The sequence below is a fragment of the Echiichthys vipera genome (genome assembly GCF_963691815.1).
Source record: "Echiichthys vipera genome assembly, chromosome: 3".
NCBI classification, from domain to species: Eukaryota; Metazoa; Chordata; class Actinopteri; order Perciformes; family Trachinidae; genus Echiichthys; species Echiichthys vipera.
The window spans coordinates 13,432,325-13,457,767 of record NC_139828.1 but is presented as its reverse complement, the minus strand read 5'-3'; the positions used below and the strand labels follow the sequence as shown (position 1 = coordinate 13,457,767).

The window sequence follows — 25,443 nt, the reverse complement described above, 5'->3', positions numbered from 1 at the left end:
ATTTGACCAGCCTTTCTGTTTCTGTCATAACTTCTGTTTTTTTCAATTTTGTTTTATGTTATTGCACTAAGGTCATGACTGAGTCTATGTATGAATGTATGGAAGAGCTCCAATCAGTAGTTATTTGCTCTAACAGCAAAGTCACAGTGATGCCTTACTACCCATTTTATGTTTTCAAACACAAACCCAACAAAATTATTTAAGTTCACTTGAAATCATGTGAACTCTTTTTTTTTTGCACTATTTATTTTTCAGATGTCCTCCCATTACCTTTGCCTTGATCAACTGTGAAACCACAACTTGTGCCAACATGATAGTGGCAAACATGATATGGCAGCACAATACAATCAAACACTATACTATACAAACATCATTCACATATGCAGTGATGGTCAATATTTAACGTTAGAAATTATTCCTGTATAATAGATAGCAACCAGTATGTTTGGAGAATATTTCAATGTTATTTTTTTTCACTGCCAATATGATTTATTTGGAAAAATGGCCACTCTTTGGTGTTTTGTATAAATCTAAGAAGAACTGTGGCCTCTGTATTATAGCTTTGAGAATGAAGTCAATTTCTCTGAAGAGGAAAAAGAAGGTGGTGTTTTGCACGCTGATATAGTTGGGAAATGTGTTTTATAGTAAATATGAAATTACCAAAAGTAATAAATTACAACACTTATCTTCAGAAACAAAACGAAAAAGACATGACAGCCATGCTGTATTGTGTTAATATATTCCGACTGCTGAATGTAATATTTATTATTCCATTACTTTCTATTGAACTGGTTTGAACATACATCTCACTGCTAGAAGGTTTGCTGTGAACCTAAATACTGTGAGTTTGTTCAGGACCAGTGTTGAGTCATGTAAGGGTGAAATCACTACAGAATAACATACTACTGTAACTGTTGCAGCTGGCTGCTATAATGTTATAACATTGAAATAGTGCTGATACTTAATTAGCACTAAGGGCTACAGATTGCTTTGTCAGATACATGAAATTAGACGATGTTTTATTGTTTCAATCACAATATGCATTCTACAGGACAGTCATTTCCATGTCAAACTAATGGAAGAAGGAATGTATATGCTCAGTGTGCTTTTTTTACTGTGGTCTTGAAAAAATGTTTGCACATTTCTGTTATTTAGAGGAAATCATGTACAGTTAATGTTAACAATTCTGATGCAGGGAGACTGTATTTACACCTGTGAATAATCTGAGATGCACCATATGAAGTAAAAAAAACAGCAATGGAAAACTCAAAACTTGCAAAAACTACACGACCACAAGAGGGCACTGTATTAAAAGCTGTGATCCTTCGTCTGCTCAATTTGGTTGGGAATTGTGGTCAGGAGCAAAATACAAATGTTATATTAACAAACACGAACCAGCAAGTACCAGCAATTAATTTTTTTAATATGTACAGATAATATTAGAAATATTGGAATGCCCTGTTACTAAGTTGTTCCTTAGAACTCCACGTTTGCTTTATGCCATTGAGATTTTGTTAATCAGGTTAATATGTATAGTAGTGCAAAGAGCCAACCTGCAGATATATTGTCTATTGAAATCAGGTATTTAATTTTGGGAGCAGAGCTTTTGCCTGATTATTTAGTCATATTTGTGTTCATTGTGACTTTTTTTTTTTCTGGCCTTGCATAGCTCATTGTGTCAGGTGACAATTTTATGAATGTGGATGTCTGATACATTCTTTAAAGACACATCGAAGTATAAGTACCATTGATTATAAAAATGTTGTATAATGGTCACTGTGCCAATTAAATAGTATTTAAGCAGTCTTTATTTGGAGTTGATTTACACATAATCAGATAGAATACATGAGCTAAGTTCTGTTAAGCACTCACTGGCTGTATGCAACATTATACCATCTATAGAAAACTGTAAAATCTACACATCACTTGGATTTTAGGGTATGGTATTTGAGGGTATGTTTTGCTTTTGTTGAGTCCAGTCACATTGCTTCATCAACCACTGATGCCTTTCTGGCAACTGCAGTTTTTAGTTTGTTGATGAAGGACTTTAATACATTTCAGTAGTTTTATATTATTAAAATAATTGCATACCTATAATAGACTCTGATATCGTATTGACAGTTTTATAGTGCAGATAATAAAAAATATCTGTTGAAGCACACATTTTATATCAACAATGCATGAACTTTAAAAAAAAAAGCAGATTTTTCTCAAGGACGCCCGCGATGGTACCCGGTCCCTGGGAATTGTTGGGACCCGGTTTGTGTTTGTGTGTGGTGGAGAAGGTGGAGGATCACGGTGACATGGGGAACACTCACGGGCGACCCCCCCGCCTTGTGCAACACATCTTTCTATTCTGCGGTAAAGATGGCGGCGTCAGAGGGGGCGCGTAGCGGCCGGACAACGGCAAAAAGATTCTGAAAAAAGCTCCAGATTTGACCGAATCTCGCTCGACAGGTTACCCGTTAATTTCTACTGGAACACCATCTGGACCGCCGGGATCGAGACAATAGCTGTCACACGCCGGTGTTGTGATTTTATTGTTAAAGCCAGGGTGAGTGGGCTGCACTGGTAGCTGCTAACGTTAACTTAGCTCACAGGCTAGCCGAGCGAGCTAACACGGGCTAGTTACCGTTAGCTCGTTGAAGAAGAGCGGGGAGGGGATTGAGGAAGACTATTCGGGCCAGGCCGCTCCAGCTTTGGGGGGAATGTGAACCAGAGGTGCGTAGAGGGGGGTTTGTGCTCGCTTCGTCCCAAACGTCCTTTACACCAAACAAACCGGGGATGGGACAGCAGGTAGGCCGCGTCGGTGAGAGCACATCGACCGGACTCCAGCAGCCGCCGCCGCAGCCCCACGCGTCCCAGCCGCACCAAGGGAAGGGGAACCGGGGGAGCGGCGCCGGGAGGAGACCCCGAGAACCCAGCTGTAGCACCGGGACACCGCCGGGCAGGGCTGCTGCAGTCAACGTGCCCGACCCAGGGATCAATATCTTCACACAGCATTCAGGTAACACGACGACCGCGTTACTAAAAAGAGGTCTTGACCGTAAAGGTTTTTTATTTAGATATTTGTTTGCTAGCAGAGACCATGCTAGTTTGACAACGACGCGTTAGCGGAAACAGCCATGCCAACCAAACCTTAGCTTTCCATGTCTCACCCATTTTACAGTGAGTGTTACTTTATCCATTGTCTGTGTATAGAGACATACGGCAGTTTATTCAGAAGATTAATAACTGCATTGCTCAGATATAGCAGTGAATTGGAGGATAATGTATGTGCTTGCATGTGATCTGATGTTCCCCGAAAGGAGAGACACTTTTTTGAATAGAGGAAGCGTCTTCTGTGTTTAGCCTAAAGGGTCATCATCACTGGAGGTTACCTAGTTAGGTTTTTATCTAAGGCCCCCTCTGTGTGATACTTGGTTTAGTAAACAGTGATTCTTGCCTCCGGGGGTTGTGTAGCAATTCCACCCCATTAACTCACTAAAGCAGCCACCACATGCTCACATTACAATACCTAGTGGTTTTTCACATGCTCACTTACATCTTCTGTCTGATCACGTATACTGTTACAACACACTCAGCAAGCTGACTGCACAGGTTGATCCAGTGGGGAAATGTATGTGAATTATTTAACTTAAGCTTCTGTCATTACATGATGGCACTCATGAAAGCATCAAAGTTTAATGCCACTTTTATGTTATTATATTTTAATATCCTACCGACTGATCAGTGAATTTACGAGGTAACTCATGTATTACATGAATCATGTGGGTTAACAGCCATGTATAAAGACATGCTCAAAACCGAGGTGTGGCAGTACCTCCCATCACCTGTGTTCATGCCGCAGAGCAATAGCTAAGCATTGACATTGTTATCTGCTGTTAGTCATGGAGAGTCATGACTGTCATTGCTCCTATTATGAGCCCTGGAGAAATAGCCCGGCAGTAACTCCAACATGCCCTTGATGGTCTGCCCCCTTCCTCCCAGCCTTCTCCTCTTTGTCAAGGTCTCTTAGCAGCTGATCTGGGCTTATAAGTAATGATGCTGACAGGATGCCTACTTAGTGGCGTACATACAATCAATATCATCATCGTAATAATGCATTTTATGCATATAGGGCTTTTTTTTCGTACTCGTTTGTGACATCCTATGCTTGATTTTGTTGTACGCTCTTGAGTGTAAACCTTGTGGGATGTTTCATGTTCTACCTGCAGCTGTCTTCGTGTCTCACTTCTATCTGGTGGGTGGTCACGTCACATGTGCTGCATAGATGTAAAATGAGAGTTACAGATGTAACTAAGGTTCTATTAATTCTGGAGGACTGCCAGAGATGTTATGAAATACCTGGATATGCATCGCAGTCAGGAGGACTGAAATACAGTAGAACTACTGGCATGAATTTCCTACTTTTCCGCTGATGTCCCAGAACCAATGTCCTTACAATATTGCAGTGAGCAAGGACACATCAGAGGTGCAAGATTTGGGGAATGGAACACATATTCAATTCCTGGTTTGTACGTTTTAAAAGTTACCTTCCTCAGCTTGAAGTACAGACAGACTTACTAAGTGCAGCACCTCAGTGTCGGCATTGCTCCATCCTCTTCTATGTCAGGTCAGGCCTTTTTATAGCTGCCAGGATGCAGTCACACAGCCACTCTGCAGAAAGACTGCTACTCTTCAAAACACACAATAATAGAACAAAGACTCTTAAGCAAGGAAGCTTGGGACTGTGCACTCTGTCTGCCACTGCCTATCAAAGTGCCTTTTTATGGTCTATTTATGTGATAATGATACAGCATTGTCTTGCCCATCTTTGTGGGTGAAATTTGGACTTGTTCTTTTAAAGGGGGCTAGTTTGGTTGTTAAGAAGTCAGTGCTCATTAGAGTAAAAACAAAAGACAAAAAGGTCGTCAGTTATTTTTCTATAAACGACTTTGTCATTTAGTTTATAAAATGGGGGAAAAAATCCAAATAATCATAAGTTACAATCCCAAATTAATCTTTTAGTTGATAATTCAATTTGGCAATAACCCATAAAATGAATGTTATTATTGTATAGTAACAACATATATAAGCATGCAGCTCACCCACAGTCATTTACAGGATAAATGACTAAACAAAAATCATCCAAATTTCTGTCGTTGATTGACAAATCTGTTCAGCCATACGTTCATTGAATGGATGATGGCCAGATCTGGTTTCTGTGAATTTGACAAAGGCATTGTGTGACACGGTCTTGTCAAGAGGAAGTGAGATAAACTTTATTGATCCCATTCAGGGAAGTTGAAGTGCCACAGCAGCAAAAGGAAGTACAAGAACAGATGCATAGTTGTGAGTCACCCGGCGGGACGAAGCGTTGGTTCGACAACCGATCTAATTCAGTCATAGTGTGTGTTTTACTATCTATTAGTGTTTGCGTTTTTATTGAAAGAATAGCTTCAGAGTCTTTCCTACTTAACCGGAGATCCACATGTTGAAGTGGTTTTATTAATCCAGCGTCATACCACTTTATAACAGACTAGCATACTTCAGAGGCCAAATGATGCCTTCTTGGGATGTAATTGAAAGGTGCCAGTCTATGAGGAATGCGTTTTTGTCTGTTGAACTCATGTCTGTGTGTCGCTGCCTGTCTCTCTAGTGCGTATCAATGCATGCCACCATGTGCATATATTTCCTCTAGAGTTTCTATCAGTATGCCTGAAACCACAGAGTCATTTTAGGGGGATAAACACGAGGCTGGAGGCTGTTGGTGTAAATTGGCTGTTAATGTGCCTCGTCCCGTGGCCTCTTCCTTCCCTTTCCCTTCATGTATCTCTCATCAATAGTAGGGACATTTATCGTCGTCTGAAGTTTCCAGCTTTTGGCTGTTTTTCTCTTTCTTAGACAAGGCAAGTCAGCTCCTGTCCCCTGCTCAGGTGTGCAGCAGTTCTCCTCAGCTCATCACTAAATGACCATCCCTGTCTCCCAACAAGACAATGTTTATCCCACGAGACGCACAGGCCAGCTATAAAACACTGAGCTAAACAAGGACAGACCACCTCTGTGCTGATTCAGAGGGAGCTGGCCTGACAGCCACCTCTGAGTATTGGCTGAAGCACGGTATTGTTGAATCAGTGGCTGCAACATATTGATGGTCTCACCCCTTTAGCCTTGTCAGGAGTTAAGAAAACTCTGCAGTGGTTCCAACTGATACATACACTGCAGTGGGAAGAGAGGGGCCCGAGGGTCTCTCATTTTTTAATTTTCACTTTATTCTATATATTTTTTTAAATCTGAAAAACACATTTTGTGTTTAAGCTTGAAAAGTGCTATATAAATAGAATTAATATTATTACAAATAAGCATCATTTGAACTGACACAGAAGGGAGACTCTGCTGAAAAATAGGTAGGAGTGGTGTATTGACTCTGTAAAGTTCCAGCTACCGTACATCTGACGTTTATTTTTATAAAAATCAACAAAGGGATAGGCTTATCTATTTTTCCTCTACACAGATCATAGAAATTGGGGCAGATGAGCCACAGATTTGAATATTTTCATGGCAGCAGTCCTGATCATGAATGTAGAGCTGGCTGTACCTAAAATGCAGCACTGTTAAAAGCTGCCCAGAGGAGACAAGAGATGCCTGGATCCAGAATCTAAAGACGTAAGATGATTTGCATCACGGGTGAAATTAGATTAGAGACAAATCCACTTTTCTGTGGACTCTATGTGCTAAACCCCCAACAACCAGGATAAGTCACACAGCAGCCACTGCAATACCTGGGAATCAATCAAGTTTGAGATGCTTCAGCAGTTGGCTATTAATGATGATATCCTGGAGGAAATATTATTTGTTAATAATTTTTTAATAGTTGGTCAGTCCTAGTGACTGCCATTTACCACTAGGAGGAGCCATGACCACACCTCCTCTGGGGGAAACTGGCTTGAAATTAGGTCAAAACTGATGAGTGACTGATTGTTTCAGAGTTGGGGATAAGTGTGGGATTAGATGGATGTGTTTGTAGAACAGAACACAATCAGTCGTGGTTTATGTTTGAAGACTACATGAATCATTGTGCACTCTGTAATGGTTGTGTGTTAAATAATGTATGTCACTCTGTGCCTTTGTCCTCATCCCAAGCCTGCCCTGTACCACGACTGGCAGCCAAGCCTCTCAATTCCCAAGCCTGAGCCTCTGCTGTTAGTCCCTGCAGTTGACCAGCTCTGCCCGTCTTCAACCCTTGTCTCTGTTGAACTCTGGCTGTTTCGACGGGTCTCAATCCCAAATCTATCTAAGAAGCGTTATCACATTAAAAAGAGAAAACTGTCCTGGTTACCACACTGATAACACAATTAAGAGTTGTATGTAATTTGAAGTAATTTAACAAATAATTAAAAAGTTTTAACTAAGCCAAGTTTTTTTTCTCTCCAAACTTTTTGAGCTGTTGTTACATCGTGCTTCTGTGCCCAAACTCCCAGTTGTAGCCTTGAGCTTTTGCATCTGCTACCAGTCAACCTTCTGTAGTTCCCAAAACCACAGTCCTAGTTTCTATTCCTTGTCCTCAGCTCTCTACAGTTTATATCATTAAAGAGTGAGGATTAATCAGAAGAACAGTGAGTGAATGGCTGTGCAGATGGTGAAACCACCCCATGCATCTGTCAGCTTAAAAACACCAAATGTTTTTAAACTTGTTTAGATGTCTGGCCAAATTGTTGTAGTGGCTCCTTTTTTAAATTGTAGTTTTCACTTTTAAGCTGCGATGGTGCAGCAGGAGGAAAAAAATTTGATATGGGGTAGAAAAGGGGGGGCAATCGCTGTGCCAAGTCTGTTAAGCATTGATTCGCTTCCAGGATCAGTCCACTGTTGCTGGCATTATCACTGCTGCTTATCTTCTGGGTTACAGGCTAGAGACTTGGCTAGAAATGCACACTTTCGCTCGCTTACTGTAAACACCCATACATGCATGCGCACACACACACACACACACACACACACACACACACACACACACACACACACACACACACGCAAACACGCAAACACGCACACACTCTTTCTCTCTGTCCTTGGGAGGAAAGTTGTAATGTGGCACAGCTCTTTCTGAGGATTATCTAGAGCATCCTACTCCTTCAGTGTAAATTGCCCACCAGCTGACCAGTCAGTCAGAAATCCTAAACATGGGCGCCCTGTGCTGTCTTCTAGTTTCCTGTCTGATGCACATGATTATTCTGAGAAGAGACGGCTGAAAGTTGTTGATTTTACATGCATGATAGTGATTTGAAGGGACTTTTCAGTCTTTCTTCAATTTCTTGCAAATATTTGATAACTCTGCAACCCTGCTGCTTCATTGTCATGTGTTTTCATTACGTTAGGTAAATAATGCAGTTAATCCAGTTTAAATATGAGACAGTATATGTAAAATGAGTAGAGGAACCATATAAGCGAGTTATGGTCTGACATACATAGAATGTAGATGCTACACTTGGAAGGCTTGGCAGCCAGAGGCATCTTTCCACTGCATGGTACAGCTCGACTTGCCTTGAAGATGATTTCACGGCAGTTTCATATGGCGTTGCTATGGTTATAAGATGAGAGTCCTGCCTAAACAGTGGAAAACCAAGGTGTCCGCAGGGTCTTATTGAAAGTTAACAAATCAACTGAGCAACAATTAAGGCCCTTAGAAGTATTTAAGTCTCAAATCCTCTTTTGCACGCTTTTATATTTTGTAGTTTGTTTTCATTATGTATGGCATTTGTCCAAAGAGGTTGTACGCTTAAGTTTGCATGAATTTAATCATTACATGGGTATATATTGGGAATCTGTGTCCCTTTTTATATACGGAATTCTGCTGGTTTTGACACCGGAAAAGGACAACTGTTCACTTGGACCACCATCGTTATGCAAAGCCCCCCTAATGAAGAAATGCAAGTTTTCGGACAAATGGTAGGAGGACAAGGAGTTTGACCATGACTGAGGCCCTTCTCTGTAAATAAGCACGAGGCATAACATTACTGCTGTGTCAGAAGATGATGAAATGTAGCCTCGATGAGGATCAACGCTGTCCGATCCCACATGCTAACTGCTAGCCACAAAGCTGCTAAGGGATGCAGAGAGCAAAGTCCAGATGCATAAAACTGTGTGTACGGCGCACAACATTTTTTGTATGCCTGTTTCTGTTTTACACATCTCATTCATTCTGGAGCTAGGCACACATTCACAAGGGGCATTTCTATTCCTACAGCTTGTACCTATGAATGAATGTAGAAACACCCTTGAACACCTTGTGCTATGTTCCTACCCTATCTATCTGAATTATTTGCATTGCTACAGTGGTCCAAGGAGTTAAAGTGTGCTCATGTAACTGGTTAGAACTAGAAGTGGTGACAAGGTTTTAAAATTAATGCAAAGCAAGTAATAAGTGAGTCGAGCAGAGCTGTACCATGTAGTGTAAATGTGGTATAAGAGCGCAATGGAAGTTACAGCTTCCCTTTAGGCTCCGGTCTTTTCTTTAAACTGAGTCATTGTAAAGCATCTTACACCTACACCCCAGCACAGCTTAACCACACCACACACAGATTAGCTGTTCACGTCAAGATTAGCCCTCTGGCGCTTCTGTAAACCCGCACCTCAAAGAAAGAAGAAAAGCAAGGAGGAGGCAGCATGGAGACGGAGTGTACTTTATAAGGCTTTGGAGACATTTGCGGTGAACACACCTCTTTACCTGTGAGGAGTTGCAAACATAAACACACACCTCAGCCAGACATTTTACATCATCCACGTACAGTACATTGCATAATGCATTGGACAAGAGCAGGCAGATCCGCAGTGAGGAGGACAGTGCTCTGACATCTGCTGTAGTCATGTTTGTCAGCCTAATAGTTCCATTCCGTGTGTTTTTTTTTTGCGTGAATTTATGCTTTCTTCTTGATTAGGTATTGAGTGGGGCTCAAGTCAAGATACTCGTTAACATTACAAAGGCTTTTTTACATCACAAGGACTGAATATTTTTAAGCACAGACACCAAACAGTTCAGCCCAAATGAACTTCAGTTAACTCTGTATTTTGTTTTTATCTAAATATAATTAGTTTATTAAAATAATAAAACTGCTCTTAGCATGTCAAGCTTTATATTTACCGTATCTGTGAAGCAGACCAGCCTAGTTTTTGACAAGGAGTTTTTCAAGTCACCATATGTTATGTTAGCCTCTCTGCTGTCACATAAAGGAGCACTTAGTTTTGTTGCCTGCACACCTAGAGGGAAGCACTTAGAGCCCATTATTAACCCATAACAAGCCCTGATAGGGGCAGGGCAGGGCTCCATTCTTCTCCATTCCAAGATGATCCACAGGCCCTTAGGCCCAGACTGGTGTTTGTCCACTCCCTAATTGATGTATTCCCATGTCGACAGCCAATATGGTGGCCGTATAGACGGAGCTAAATGCAGAATATGAACAGGCATTCCCTGCAGTGGCCGGCCTGTATGTGCATGTATAATTACTTACTCAGAGAGATTTGCAACACTAGGATGTGTTAGAGACGGAGGTCTGATTGAGGGAGAAGACAACCGGGAGACTGCCAGTGTGGACATGTTTGAGCTGTGAGCACAAGTCAAGTGCATACGTGTACTTGGTTAATGAGTACATACTGTATACAATCATTCTACTCTTGATGAGCTGATCGGGTGTTTCAAACTGATATAAGCAAGCAGGAGTGTTGTGTTTTAACACAATATGTTAATAGTCCTCATAAACAGGGGAATAGCTTCCTGAGCCAGTCCCCCCACACACATACACACACACACACACTTGTGAATGATGTGGCATTAATGAGGCTATTGTCCTTTGTCCAGTCCTCATGAACAACAGAGGACTCTCCCCTCTCCAGCTATGGACTGCCTCTCAAACTGTAGATGGATTGCTCATTAATCCAGTTAGTGACACGTTAGAAACAAGCATGTTAACCTGCACGCACTAGGACTAATATTTTTTTTTTAAACTGTTAAAAAAAATGTCAGAATTTATGGTATTTCCCATGGATTGGTGGTTGTGGTCAAGAAAACTGTTGCATAGGCTTTGTTTGTTAGATTGACAGCCCACATTTAGCCTTTGTGCCAGGCCCTCCATATTCAATTCATCTTCAACCGCTTATCCCGGGGTCGGGGTCGCGGGGGTGCTGGAGCCAATCCCAGCTGACATCGGGCGTGAGGCGGGGTACACCCTGGACAGGACGCCAGTCTATCACAGGGCACATAGAGACGAACAGAGACAGACAACCATTCACACCTACGGGCAATTTTAGAGTCATCAATTAACCTAGCACGTGCATGTCCACTGTGGGAGGAAACCGGAGTACCCGGAGAAAACCCACGCAGACACGGGGAGAACATGCAAACTCCGAGGTCGGGATGCGAACCTGTGACCTTCTTGCTGTGAGGCGACAGTGCTAACCACTACACCACCGTGTAGTGTAGGCCCTCCATAGTATATTGTAATTATTTTTCTGACTCTATTTCTTTGCAGGTTTTGTATCCTGTGTCTTGTTGATAACAGCACTTATACAGCACCGGTACAATAGCCTTAAACACTAGGTGATGTCTTGAAATTGAAATATCTACATTTATAGGCTATATGAAACAATATAGTTGCTTTGAGAACTTGGAATCATCATCTTCTCTCTTCTCTTTTGCTTGTCCAAATAATTGCTTTCATTTTCTTTTGATCAACTAATTGATTCATCGTTGTAGTTCTGTCAAAATTGTACTACTGTCTACATACTAATCCAGGAGAAAGCTTTTGTTAGTTGCTCTTTCTAAAGTGAAAAATGAACAAAATGTTTACGGATCAGAAGGCAAAGCATCGTCCACATGACAGACATTTATATATATATACTGGATTAAAAGTCGCTCCGGAGTATAAGTCTCACCAGCCGAAAATGCATAATAAAGAAGGAAAAAAACATATATAAGTCGCACTCGAGTATAAGTCGCATTTTTGGGGGAAATTTATTTGATAAAATCCAACACCAAGAATAGACATTTCATCTTGAAAGGCAATTTAAAATAAAAATAGAATAGAGAACAACAGGCTGAATAAGTGTACGTTATATGACGCATAAACAACGACCTGAGAACGTGCCTGGTGTGTTAACGTAACATATTACGGTAAGAGTCATTCAAATAACTATAACATATAGAACACGCTATACGTTTAACAAACAATCTGTCACTCTTAATCACTAAATCCGCTGAACTCTTCTTCCTCTGTGTCACTTCTGGCCAACTCCAAAGGTAGACAATGCGCCGCTTCCTCTTCTATCTGTACGTCACTTACGTCAGAGTCATCGTCAGTTGCAGTTCCAATTATTCCAGCCTTTCTGAATCCCGACAGGATGGTTTCGGTTGTCACTGAAGCCCATGCTTTGTTGATCCATCCAATGACATCCAGAAAAATTGCATTGCGCATTCTCCCGGTTGCCGTGAAGCTGTGCTCTCCATCCATCATCTTCTGCTCCCACAGGTTGCACAAGACTGCCTTAAAGCTCCTATTCACGGAGATGTCAAGTGGCTGGAGTATTTTGGTTAAGCCTCCGCAGATGATGGCAGGTATGGAGTTGAAAACTTTTAATTTATTTTTTAACTGTGGCGTGATGTGCGCTCGCATGCTATCCATCACAAGCAGAGCTTTGTGTGCTCTAAAGAAGCCATCCGGACGCTTAATGTAGCACTTTGTAAGCCATAAGTTCATCATTTCTTGATCCATCCTCCCTTTCTCATTCACAGCGACTGCAACTGAGGGGGATTGAATTTTTGGCATGGTTTTTTGTTTGAAAATGACCATTGGTGGCAATTTTGATCCATTTCCACAACATGCCAGCACCACTGTGAAGTGTGATTTCTCATGACCAGTTGTTACGATATTGACACTCTTTTGCCCTTTCTCTGCAACACTTCGGCCCATGGGAATGTCAAACGTGAGGGGGACCTCGTCCATGTTAATAATATGATCCGGTGTCGCAGTTTTTGGGACATCGTTGTCCTTGCTCTGATAGAGAGGCGATTGCGTTGCATGAAGCGGTAACACCAAGAAGGTCCTCCCGCAAAGTCATTTATATTCATCGCCCTGGCAGCTACCTGGGCGTGGAGACGCAACTGTACGGTTGACAAGCCTCTCCCGGCAGCACGTTGTTCAAGCACCCATTTATGAACATGTTCCTCTAGCTGTGGCCGCCTAGCTTTTAGCCCGCGATCAGCTTTTTTAGTTTTCTTCATTTCAGTAAGAGTAACCTCCGCTTTTCGCCAGTCCCTTACAAGTTTCTCACTAACTCCAAACTTTCTTTCTGCTGCTCGATTGCCGTTTTCTGTAGCATATATCACTACTTCCAGCTTGTAACATGCAGTATATGATTTTCTTTTCGGTGGCATTTTTGTTCAGCCCTTCTCAGTTGTTTTTATAAGTTACCGCTAATGTTGAAATGATTAATTTTCATAGGTAAAAAAAAAGGAGCTGTTACAGCATGATTTATCCCTGAAGCACAATCTGATCATCAGGGAAGACGAATAAATGCTGATATGAGATTACAACATACAGTAGACGGTCTCTCAGGCTCCAGCCCTCTTGTTTTTGTGTCCTTCCCCTCTTCTGTCTGAGTCTGTCACAAGATCTGACCTGTCCTCACGGCTTATGTAATGTCTTGTGTACGTGTGTCTCATCCGCGGCATTGTCTCAGGTTTTTGTCAGAGCTTCCTGCAGGCAGCCGTCTATCTCCGCACCATCATCACTATGTGCTCTGCAGAGTTATTTCTGGCTGTCATGCTGCTATGTTTTGTTCTCCAGCTGCTAAAAATACACCCTTACCTCGCTGGTCATGGGCTTAAGATACAAACTCAATTGTTTTTGATCAGGGTGTGGGTAAGTGATGTTATTGTGTTGTTTAATACTTTGGCACGAGGTCATGGGTTGGTGGAGTGAAAGCCTTATAGACACATGGAGGCACAAACTCTCATACAAACAGCTGCAGGGGAAGCAGCAGGGCAGTGGGGGACAGCCAAGGAGATAGTCTCACCATGATGTGTTTGTGTGTGCGCCTTAGGACCAGGGTCACCTCTGTCCCAGCTGTCTTGGGGGGTGCAGGCTTGTCGTGCCCCTCAGACTCGCAAACACCCTCTCTGCTCCACTCAACACAAAGCCGTCGTTTCTTCAGAACGCACATGTGCTACACTTCACAGCACACACACACTGAGGCACCCGGACGGGCACACGTCATACCCCACGCAGGCCAACTGCTCCCTCAATCAAACCATCCAGTATAAGAGGTTTGAGCTCGGCCAAGTGGAACAGCATCTTGCTTTTTGTCCTTTTTAAGAAATATGATTGACTAAATGAAACTGGATCACGCCGTGAAAACAATTTGATGTAATTAGGTTATTTGATTTGTGCCTTGGAGTACTGGACTAACTAGTGATTGGGTTTCTTTTTGTGTCTTACTGTTTGTCCAGGATGACCGGAATAGAGATTCCTCAGATTGAGACCTTTGACAAATGTGTATGGCATAATATCACTATTTCATTAAAAACATTCCTGAGAAGAGTGATGTGATATGTAGCTATGTAAGAGGAGCAGCTTTGACAGTTGGCTCAGCTTGGCTACAGCAGTTGCAGTCATGCATTTACACACACACTCAGACACACAGAAGAAAAGTGTGGGTCAATAGGACCCCCCTCCCCTCTCCTAGGGGAACAAGACCAGCCATCTGCTTTTGGCCACAGCGCTGGTCCAGGTCTCACACACTCCCACACCGCACATATACACATACGTCACATTTAACTTTCCTCTGTACCATACACCCTGCCCCACCCCCCAACCTCTGTATATACATGCCCACCCCCCTTACCACACGTTTTTCTCGCTCCCTCTCTCTGCCACGTTTTGCCATCCCTTACAGTGCGTTACACCGCAGTGAACATCAGTCATGGATGTCTTTGCTCTCCAGATGGACCTTGGAAATCTTGACTCCCCTAAGCCACATTAAAGCTAAGTAGGGAGTTCCTTGCAGGAGGCCGCTAGGCACTACTGGAACTTGGTGGTTTGATTCAAGGACAGCGTGGGTAAATACTTTGTCTGGGGGGTCTTTCTCTCTCTGATTGCTTCGTGTACAGCATTTGTGCTCCCACAGTAAAGGAGATGGTTTAAAGAGTGAGCTTGTGCTCCAGGAGAATGCACACTTGTGCTTTTCAGTCTACTTAGACACACTCAAGCTTTAAGACAACTGTTTGGAGTCAGCGCAGCGGATCGAGAAATCCCACAGTGTTTCTTTGGATATTGAAACTGGTAGCCGAACGGGGCAGTGCAGAAGATGTACTGGGAACTGTGGCTGAGCCAGGTCACGGCCAGTGCGGCGCTGCAGTGCATGCTGGTCCAAAACAAAGGTGGGCAAGAATTTTGTGTGTGTGTGTAGATGTGTATATACTAGACAACATTGAGCTAAACTGCCAAAAGGAGTGTTGATTTGAACATAACTCAAAAAATCTTTCCTCTCTCATCCGCATGCATGGCATGTGCCTGCCACATGGTGTAGACTAACAATAGAAAATGTTTAATATCCTGATGAATTTTTGCCAAATTTGCAAGATTAGAGCAATGACGCACAGATATAACTCTGTACTTTGAGTTTGCATGGATCAGCTTAAACTGGTCTAAGGAAAAATGAAGCATTTAACATGATTCAACTGCACAAAAACATGCCAGTGTCTCAGTGTTTGGAGTGAGGTCGTCTGGCGTCTCACATTTATTGCGTTTGGGCTCTCAATTCTCAAATTAAAAACCAAATCTGAAAGAAGCCTTTACGCTTGGATGCATGATTTTGTTTTTGTAGTTGTTAGTTTGGTTGGTGGTTCTATTACTAGACCTAGGACATATACATATCAACATTATTATATGAGACTAAACATATTTTCTTAAATGTAGGCTAGTTTTTTTCTTTTCTTGAAGGCTGCATTACAGTTGAGAAATGAAAAAAGGAGTAAAACTGTTATGAATCAAGGACTTTTCTTTCTTTTGCCTTAATGTGAAGGTTGTATCAGCAGATGTGGAAAACTGGAAGTCGACCTTTTAGCAGTCCTTATGAGTGCTTTGTATGACGTTATGTTTTTATTTGATTATTTTCTCAGTTTTACACTTAAACTTTAACTATTTAGTTGCATTTGGACTAAAATAAAAAATCAGCATACAGGACTCAAGACCATACAATGAGAAAGAAATATTGACTTTTCTTTGCTGATGTAGTTTACTGCCACCCACATTTTATTTTGGGCTGTATGTATACGTCCTAAGTCCTAAAATTATTTAAAAAAATAATGCAGCCAGCTCACCTCCGTTTATGGTCTTGGCATTAGCTTGCGGATTGTATTTATTTATTTATTATATGTAGCAACTACTCTTCCTGGGGTCCACACAAGTAAACATCTCATCATAATGTAAAATAAATATGTAATTAAAATCCAGGCAAAAGGGAACAAAAAAGAAAAAACAGAAAAAAACAGAAAAACCACACCATGCCACAACAATACGACTGACATTCATTTCAACAATGACACCAAGTACCCACACTTTATTGAAGTAATCAGTTAAAACATTTGATACAGCCCAAAACAGGAGTTTGTGTTCTGTGCCATTAGATATTTCCGCAAACTCCTTTTAAAAACAGTCTTAATTGTTAAATCTGTAATGTGTGATGACAAACTGTTCCATAGTTTTATTCCTCTGAACATAGCAGTTTGTTGCATTGTATTGTGTTTTTGGAACAGGAAGTGAAAAACAACCTCCTAATACATGTCTAGTACCGGTATTTAAGTTCTGATCATTACAACTATCTGAAAATTGTTGGTACAGGACCTTTTGCGTTCCCTGTTCTTTTTTTTCTCATATGAATGAATAAAAATACTAAACATTTGTAGCACAAACTATAGCTCCCAAAACAACCTCCCTCATAGAGTAAAATTTACATCTCTCTGACACTTTTATTTGTATTTTTCTATGAAAATAAGAATAATTGTGCAAAGGCGATCCTTCCCTACAATACCATGAATCATATCAAAGTTTCAATATCAGTCAAAATAATCGCAATTGGATATCTTTTTCTAAATCTCCGCCCTACTATGAGCTAACTTCTGTTTTAAAGCTGCTTGTATTGCAGTACTTGTTCTTCATTCTCTGTCCTTCCATTTCACCACCCTACTCTCACACTCCCTCAGCAGCTGTCCAGACATGCAGTGACTTTGGCAGCAGCTGTTGAGTGTAGTACATGTAAGCTGCGCATGAACTAGTTCATCGTGGTGTGGCTGTGGGTGCGTGTGTGTTCTGTAGCTATGGTAATCACTGCTTCTTGCGTAGACAGAGAATATTTCCTACCCCAGTGACATAGCTCCTCCCTCTTGCTCTCTGTATATACACACATACAAAACACCCCTACCTCAGATCTTACCTGGCTCTGGCTTGACACGGCGGTCGAGTGATTAGTGTTCATCTGAGAGCGGATTGGTTAAAGTAATGCTTTTGAGGTGCCTGCAGGCAAACAACAGTTTTGAGGAAGAGTGGACGGCTCTGGATGGCCGTCATCTTCACACAGGGATCAGGCAAGGGAAACCGCCTGGTCAGACAGGTAGATGATCTGTGAAATGGACTCTTGGGATTATAAATCTGTGTCATTTGGTTAAAGGACTGCCTTGCCTCTAAACTACTCTGCCAACTAAGACAATACTGGAATGGGATGGCTTTTTGTTCTGAGGGTGATTATTAGACAAAAAAACGTCTTATTGTAATGGGTTTCTGCCTGAGGTTGAAGCTATGATTAATTTCTCACTGTTCATCTTCTCTCTCCCTGATCCTGGCTCCTTCTCTTTCTCCAGAAGCTCTCCATCGGCCGTTCGGCCTGGATTCTGCAGCGCTGACGGAGGCAGTGCGCTGGAGCTCCAAGGAGAACCTGCTGGGGGCAGCTGAGAGCGACCCCAACCTCTTCGTTGCACTTTATGACTTTGTCGCCAGCGGTGACAACACACTCAGCATCACTAAAGGTAAACAATGCCGTGGTTTGTAATTTTTCTGCTGATATACTGTAAATTCATTGCAGCAACTGATTACGTTGATGTTTTTTGGTTTTTATTAACGGCCTCTGCACTTGAAATTGTGATTTCCTCGTTATTCGCTGCAATGCCTTAAACTGGTGTTATTCGCTGCAAGACTCGTTCTCCAGCGCACTCTTTCCATGCATCATCGCTGAAGATTGTGGCTTACCTATGTTACTCCTGTAGTGATTTCTCCATGTCATTCATCATTCTCAACCACGCCTTCCTAAACTGTGCTGTTGCAACCGCACACAATTATTTACTTACATGAGTCATTGGTAAAATCCTCAAGGGTAGTGCCTGTGATTGGCAGGTCCGCAGCTCCTGAAAAAGGATGTTTGATGAGTAAAAGTATGGGTATGCAAGAGAAATGTTATGTCAACAGAGCTTACCCAACCGTCACAAGAATTGCACCCTGTCGTGACATCAGCTGGTATCTGACCCCAGGCCTATAGCTTTCTTTGTCACCCACCCACACACTCTACATCCTTCTAACGTTTTTGTACTTCATGCAGTCCAGAGGCTGAAAAATAATATGAGGGCATGTAACAAGGAAATGTTAACTGAAACCAGTGATTTTAATCTTAATCTCTTCAATATTCCTTTTCTCCTCCCTCCATTACACACTCAGTCCAATCTCTCTCTCTCTCTCTCTCTCTCTCTCTCTCTCTCTCTCTCTCTCTCTCTCTCTCTCTCTCTCTCTCTCTCTCTCTCTCTCTCTCTCTCTCTCTCTCTCTCTCTCTCTCTCTCTCTCTCTCTCTCTCTCTCTCTCTCTCTCTCTCTCTCTCTCTCTCTCTCTCTCTCTCTCTCTCTCTCTCTCTCTCTCTCTCTCTCTCTCTCTCTCTCCCAACCAGCAGCAGTTAACCTGTCAACCTATTCTCCCCCGAGTCAAGAGCTTAAAATACCCCCACAATATTATTCAGCGACAGCCAGGCTTGTCCCTAACCGATTTAAAGCATTAAACGTGGCAGAATGTGTTAATTATCCAGCGTTTTAAGACTTCCACAGCAGCTGCCTGGGATGGAAATGATGTTTAGACCCTGACTCATGGAGTGAATCTGAGATTCCTGCCCACATGCAAGCACATGTGCACTCCCGAGCTCAACTGCACTTTTCCTATCTGTCCAGCTCCTTGCTCTGTCACATGGAAACGCCACAGCATGCCTCTAATGCTGCGTTAGTATGGAATATGTTCAACTGTAATAATAACAGGTGGATGGGCACAGGGGGCAGGGACTGATCAGAGAGAGGGGCTTAGCAGGCCCATGTCTGGGGCTAATCTTTGTCTCTTCTCTGTGCCAGGTCAAACCAGGCTAGGCCAGACCGGGGCTTCGGCTTCAGGCGCACATGGCTCCCAGTGTGAGGCAGGGAGGCAGTCAGTGTTTCCAATCCCACAGAACCTACAGACACAGAGGAGACTGTGGGGATGGATTGGTGGGCTGGTTGTGGATAACCATCTTTGTTTAATGTAGTTCTGTGGATTGCTAGCATAGAGTGTTTAGCTTGAAGAGCTAGACCTGCAACTCCAGTTAGTGGTTACATGTTAGTGGGCCATGGTTGCCTGACTGTAGTTAAATGTCTGCTGTTTCTCACAGTTTAAGACATTATGCAACCGAGTCATGATGGCCTAAAGCCGCATTCAGTTCGACTCAAGCCCTGTGTTAAAGGTTGGATATTTATGTAATTTGAACAACAAACAACGCTCAAATCGCTGCTGCCCTGATAACTTGAATGAGTATTATAGACTGCTGTGCAGTGGTTTGGCATCTAATAAACCTTTATATGCATTCATGTGTTACTCCACTTGGACTTCCTGGATCAAATTTAATTTTCAACTGGTATCTGATGCCACAAACATGCACCATCGCAGCCCTTTATATTGTCTTAACATCTGCTTTCCATCTCAAAGTCCTCTAAAAGGTAACATACCATGTAATCATAAAAGAAGAAAGATTTCACAGGATTATGGGATACTTTATTTCTAAACGTTTGATTTTGATTGATGGGACGGATAAAGGTGTATGAGGACAGGGAAAAAAAGGCAGTGTAGAGTGTATGTGGTGGAAGTGCAGAGGTAGATAGACTGATACTATCCTTCCACACAGGCTGGCTGAGCGTCTGATTTCTGCCAGACAATCACTCACAGCCAGTCGCTGCCCTCTTCCTTTCCTTTTTCCAATCTTCCCTCAGACAAGCAGGACTGATCACTGCTTCATTTAGTGTTGTCTGACGTGTCCCCTCCCCCACTTCATTCTTCAGCACATCAGCCTCTCTGCATACTCGTGTCTCATGCACGGACATCAGAGACAACAGACCAAGTCACTACATGCCTGGTTTTGCCTAGCCCTCTGTGACAGATAATATGCAGTTTGCCCAACCCTATCATTGTTCTGTAGCTTTTGATGTAGTTTCAGTGAGAGGCAGGCCGTATCCATGACTCCTCTCCTGTGTACAACCTATGTTGTGTCTCCAAGGAAGGACAACATAAGCACCTTCTTTTTAAATGTATGATTGCAGAATTTTTTATCTTAAATGCTGGGCATGTTTCAAAATGGCTCTGGGGTTTATCAAGTACTGATTAGCTGTAGCCTCTTTTTAACGGTCTCTTTAGCAGTACACATGGATGAGATAAAAGCCATGAACATGTGGCTGTTTCACCATACTGATCTTTTTAACCACTCGTCTGCCACTGATTATATCACCATGAGAGTCTGACAAGAAGCTCCTCCTATGTCCAGGTGAGAAGCTGCGTGTGCTGGGCTACAACCAGAATGGAGAGTGGAGTGAAGTGCGCTCTAAGAACGGCCAGGGTTGGGTGCCCTCTAACTACATCACGCCGGTCAACAGTCTGGAGAAACACAGCTGGTACCATGGGCCTGTGTCACGCAGTGCAGCAGAGTACCTGCTGTCATCCCTCATCAACGGCAGTTTCCTGGTTCGGGAAAGCGAGAGCAGCCCCGGACAGCTGTCAATTTCTCTCCGCTATGAGGGGAGAGTCTACCACTACCGGATCAACACAGCCTCTGATGGAAAGGTAGAGCTAAGTAGAGTGAAGAGTTTGGGGTTGGTTGACAATGGAAGATATATTTATGATACTCTTTTTAATTAGAACAATCATAAGGTAGAGTTGTGTGGCACTCTTCACTATAGTTGATGTTTGTGCTTTGAAAGCATTGTCCCTCATCTTTTCTTTTGTCCTTGCCCACCTCCATGCCCCCTCCTCCCACTCCCCCTCAGGTGTATGTGACGTCTGAGAGCCGTTTTGCCACCCTGGCTGAGCTGGTGCACCATCACTCCACTGTAGCCGATGGCCTCGTCACCACCCTGCACTACCCAGCACCCAAATGTAACAAGCCCACAGTGTACGGCGTGTCGCCCATTCACGACAAGTGGGAGATGGAGCGCACAGATATCACCATGAAGCACAAGCTGGGAGGAGGCCAGTATGGAGAGGTATACGTGGGAGTGTGGAAAAAGTACAACCTCACGGTGGCTGTAAAGACGCTCAAGGTAACAAGTCTCTCTTATTATGATTTCATTTCACTGCACTTGTAGAAAGCTGAATTTTAAAAGTGGTTATAGCTCGCCACCTGCAGACCGACAGTGGTAATGCATGTGTCTCTTGAGATACTGCATGTTTTGTGTTCGCAGCTGCTATATCTGTGCAACCCACTGATAAAAATACTGTCTTTATCTTTCTGCATTTTTCCTATCTTCCATTATGACAGGAGGACACCATGGAAGTTGAAGAATTTCTGAAAGAAGCAGCAGTTATGAAGGAGGTTAAACACCCAAACCTTGTTCAGCTACTAGGTCAGTATTTTGAACACATCTGATTCTACAAACAAGTTACTTAACCTCTACAAACCAATTTTCATACAATATTTATCTCAACACATTCTGAACTCCAGAAATTACTCTTGAGCCGGCTTTGGCTCTGTATTAACTACTGCCTCTCACACAGGTGTGTGTACATTGGAGCCTCCGTTCTACATCGTGACTGAGTACATGCCACACGGCAACCTACTGGACTACTTGAGAGATTGTGACAAGGAGGAGGTGAACGCTGTGGTGCTGCTGTACATGGCCACACAGATCTCCTCTGCCATGGAATACCTGGAGAAGAAGAACTTCATACACAGGTGAGAGCACACTCTAGGTGTGTCTGTCTTTGTTTTTGTATAAATGCATGTCTTGCATATTTGCCCATCTCACATGTTGGAGTAATCTTAGTTCTCTCTCCTTCCCCCTCTTCCTGATTATGTCTTGCTCTCTCTCAGGGATCTTGCAGCAAGGAACTGCTTGGTCGGGGAGAATCATGTTGTGAAGGTGGCAGATTTTGGCCTGAGCAGGTTAATGACTGGTGACACCTACACTGCCCATGCGGGGGCCAAGTTCCCCATCAAATGGACTGCACCAGAGAGCCTTGCATACAACACCTTCTCCATCAAGTCGGATGTCTGGGGTGAGCAATACATGAGGACACATTCATACTAAAGGTTGTTTTCTCTCTTGTAGCGTATTTCCACCATGCTAATGTTTGATCCTCTAAAAATGCCTTCCTCACAGCGTTCGGGGTGCTGCTGTGGGAAATTGCCACCTATGGCATGTCTCCATATCCTGGCATTGACCTGTCTCAGGTCTATGACCTCCTGGAGAAAGGTTACCGCATGGAACAGCCCGAGGGATGCCCACCCAAAGTCTATGAACTCATGAGAGCATGTGAGTACCGTAGTGGCTGTCTTGCCTACCTTTTACTTATTCACCAAGTGGTTTCACTCCAGTGAGATGGCATGAATAGAGCTTGATAGCCTTTTTAAAAAAACTGGTTTGCCCTTTCCACGTTACTTTCCTAGATTTCCGTATTTAAAAACTTTCTTGTACTAGCGTGCCTTTTTATATGTCTCTTCACCAGGCTGGCAGTGGAGCCCGTTGGATCGGCCTTCATTTGCAGAGATCCACCAAGCTTTTGAAACAATGTTCCATGACTCCAGCATCTCTGAAGGTACAGTCACATGTAGCTTGAAAATTTCATGAAGCTTCTAAAATTGCTGTACTGATTAAGCTGAACAGGCAAACTCTCATTCAGAAAGCTGACCTACTAATATGGGTCAGAAAATATGTAGTATAAGTATAAAAAGTTTATCCCTGACCACACAATGCAAGAGTTTGACTAATCATTCAATGAGGGTTAAAACATTGTCATTTAAAGGAATGCAGGTTTATTTGGTCTGAAAATGTATATATATTGGGTTGAATTTGGGTATGGACTGCCTTCTAATTGTGTTTTTATCTTCTTCTTTTTTTTGCTCATTGCAGAGGTAGCAGAGGAGCTCTGTAAGACGGCCTCCTCTGGTCACTGCGGACCACTGCACCCTTTCAGTCACGACATGCCCCTGTTGCCTTCCAAATCTCGCACACTCCACAAGCACACAGAAAATAAGGAAAACATTGAGGGTGGACTCGACGGACGATCTGATCACGGCACGCACGGTCATTCAGGTACAGCCAGACATGCCTACCTTACTACCAAGCAGTCAAATGCACCAGATTATGATTCTGCAGGTATGGAAAAGAACACCGATTCACAGAGTCATCTGCAGCGCCGCCAAGCACGCCGCCTGAAAAGAAGGGCAGTCATTTTCCTTAACAACTGACTACCTGTGCCAGGATTTGTCAGCATCCGGTCGATCGTCTAGTGCTGTCTCAAGGCAGATCTGCAGGCACAGGCTGGAATACTCCCTGTACACTGGCCTACAGTTACAACTGTTTCAGCACTCAGAACCTTGAACCTTAGTAAATTGAATATTTCTATTTATTTAGCTGTTAAACTTCAGCTATTCTCATCCAATACCAATTAAAAGATGTTAAAGATGAAAATAAGACATAACCATAATAGATAAAATAATAATTGTACAGTAACAATAAAATAATTGCAGAATTACTGCAGTATGTGGAGTGTCTGCCATCTTTTCCAACAACAATATAGCCCCCCCACACACACACATACATACACACACACACACACACACACACACACACACACACACACACACACACACACACACACACACACACACACACACACACACACACACACACACACACACAAGATCCTAGTAGACGTAACTAACATCTGTTATGTCAAATTGATACTTTATTTATCCTGCCTTCACTAGTTTTGCTTTTTACTTATATTCCACTATCCCAGGATACACTAGTTCATATTTTTTGTGTATTCCAAAAAAGACAACATTTTAGCATTAATATGAAAATATTTCCTCAAGCATTATACATATAGTTTCAGCTCCTCTAGCATGTGATCCATGGGGTCACTTTAAGTCAAACACGAATATATTGACTGACCTACAAATTCAAGCGAACCACTGTTCCTCATCTCTGACACGTATAGAAAGAAACTATTTATCTATGATAGAATGAAGATCTCGCTCATTTTCAGTCTTTCCCTGTTTTTTGTATTACTGTTTTTCCCATATCCCAATCAATGTAATAATATTTGCCAGCCCTAATATTAAATTCCCATAATATTGTCTGTTTGTCTTGTCGCGTTTAAGTTATTGCTTATTTGTTTTATACTGGAAATAAAGCACTGTTTCATTTGTGTGTGTACATGATGTGTGAAGAAGACGGTCTGTCCCTGTCTTTGTCTTGTTTTTTTTCTACCTTCTTCTGCCTCTCCGACCCTTTTGTTAGCTTCTATGTTTTAGTCCATGAACATAAGTATTCACCAATAAAGTGAAGAGTAGCTTTCATGAAGTCATAAATCCAATAAAAGTCATAATGTGAACATGCAACATTTCACAATGTCACCAAGCACATGGCAAGAATTTAGTAAAACATCACCAACTGTACATTTGATATTAATGAAGCCACAAAGTTTACAACCACAGTATTTACTATACGTTAATGTCTAACGTGTTAATATTTCTTGTTTGTCTATATTTATATTTACATGCAAATGCTATCAATGAAGAGAGAACCATGCCAAGTAAGAAATACTGAGTGAACTGTTGGTGCCCTTATTCATGTCATTTTGTGTAGTTATGAGTTACGGTTCTAATTAACTGCCTGGTTAGAGCAAAGTTACACAACCACCCTCCTAGTAACTGTTTTGGCAGTTTTCTGTGTGCCATGTGTTATCCTCAAGTGTGTATTCATCATCTTTTATAAGAGCAGCTTGTAAATCATTACAGTGTTTTAGTGAATTAGTGTTTGCATGTGCATGACTGGCAGGGCTGAAAACTTTCCATTCCTTTTTCTGAAATGCTTTTTCCTTACTTATGAGTCCCCAAGGAAGAAAGAATGGGGGGGGGGGTAGT

At 42.4% G+C, this 25,443-nt stretch overlaps 1 protein-coding gene across 4 annotated transcripts in view; it reads left to right on the top strand.

Annotated features, from left to right (window-relative positions):
• Positions 1 to 2,576: 2,576 nt before the first annotated feature.
• The window catches only part of abl2 (c-abl oncogene 2, non-receptor tyrosine kinase), a 28,094-nt gene continuing 5,227 nt past the window's right edge, over positions 2,577 to 25,443 (top strand). The window contains exons 1-10 of one of the 4 annotated variants that reach the window (XM_083940404.1): positions 2,577 to 3,007; positions 17,891 to 18,052; positions 20,842 to 21,137; positions 21,341 to 21,613; positions 21,832 to 21,916; positions 22,068 to 22,245; positions 22,384 to 22,568; positions 22,673 to 22,825; positions 23,019 to 23,108; positions 23,423 to 23,605. In XM_083940404.1, coding sequence (XP_083796530.1) covers positions 2,785 to 3,007; positions 17,891 to 18,052; positions 20,842 to 21,137; positions 21,341 to 21,613; positions 21,832 to 21,916; positions 22,068 to 22,245; positions 22,384 to 22,568; positions 22,673 to 22,825; positions 23,019 to 23,108; positions 23,423 to 23,605 — 1,828 coding nt within the window. In that variant the 5' untranslated portion in view covers positions 2,577 to 2,784. Of the gene's footprint in view, positions 3,008 to 17,479; positions 17,768 to 17,887; positions 18,053 to 20,841; positions 21,138 to 21,340; positions 21,614 to 21,831; positions 21,917 to 22,067; positions 22,246 to 22,383; positions 22,569 to 22,672; positions 22,826 to 23,018; positions 23,109 to 23,422; positions 23,606 to 25,443 lie in introns of those variants that run through there. The other 3 variants (XM_083940403.1, XM_083940405.1, XM_083940406.1) reach the window with 3 other exon arrangements.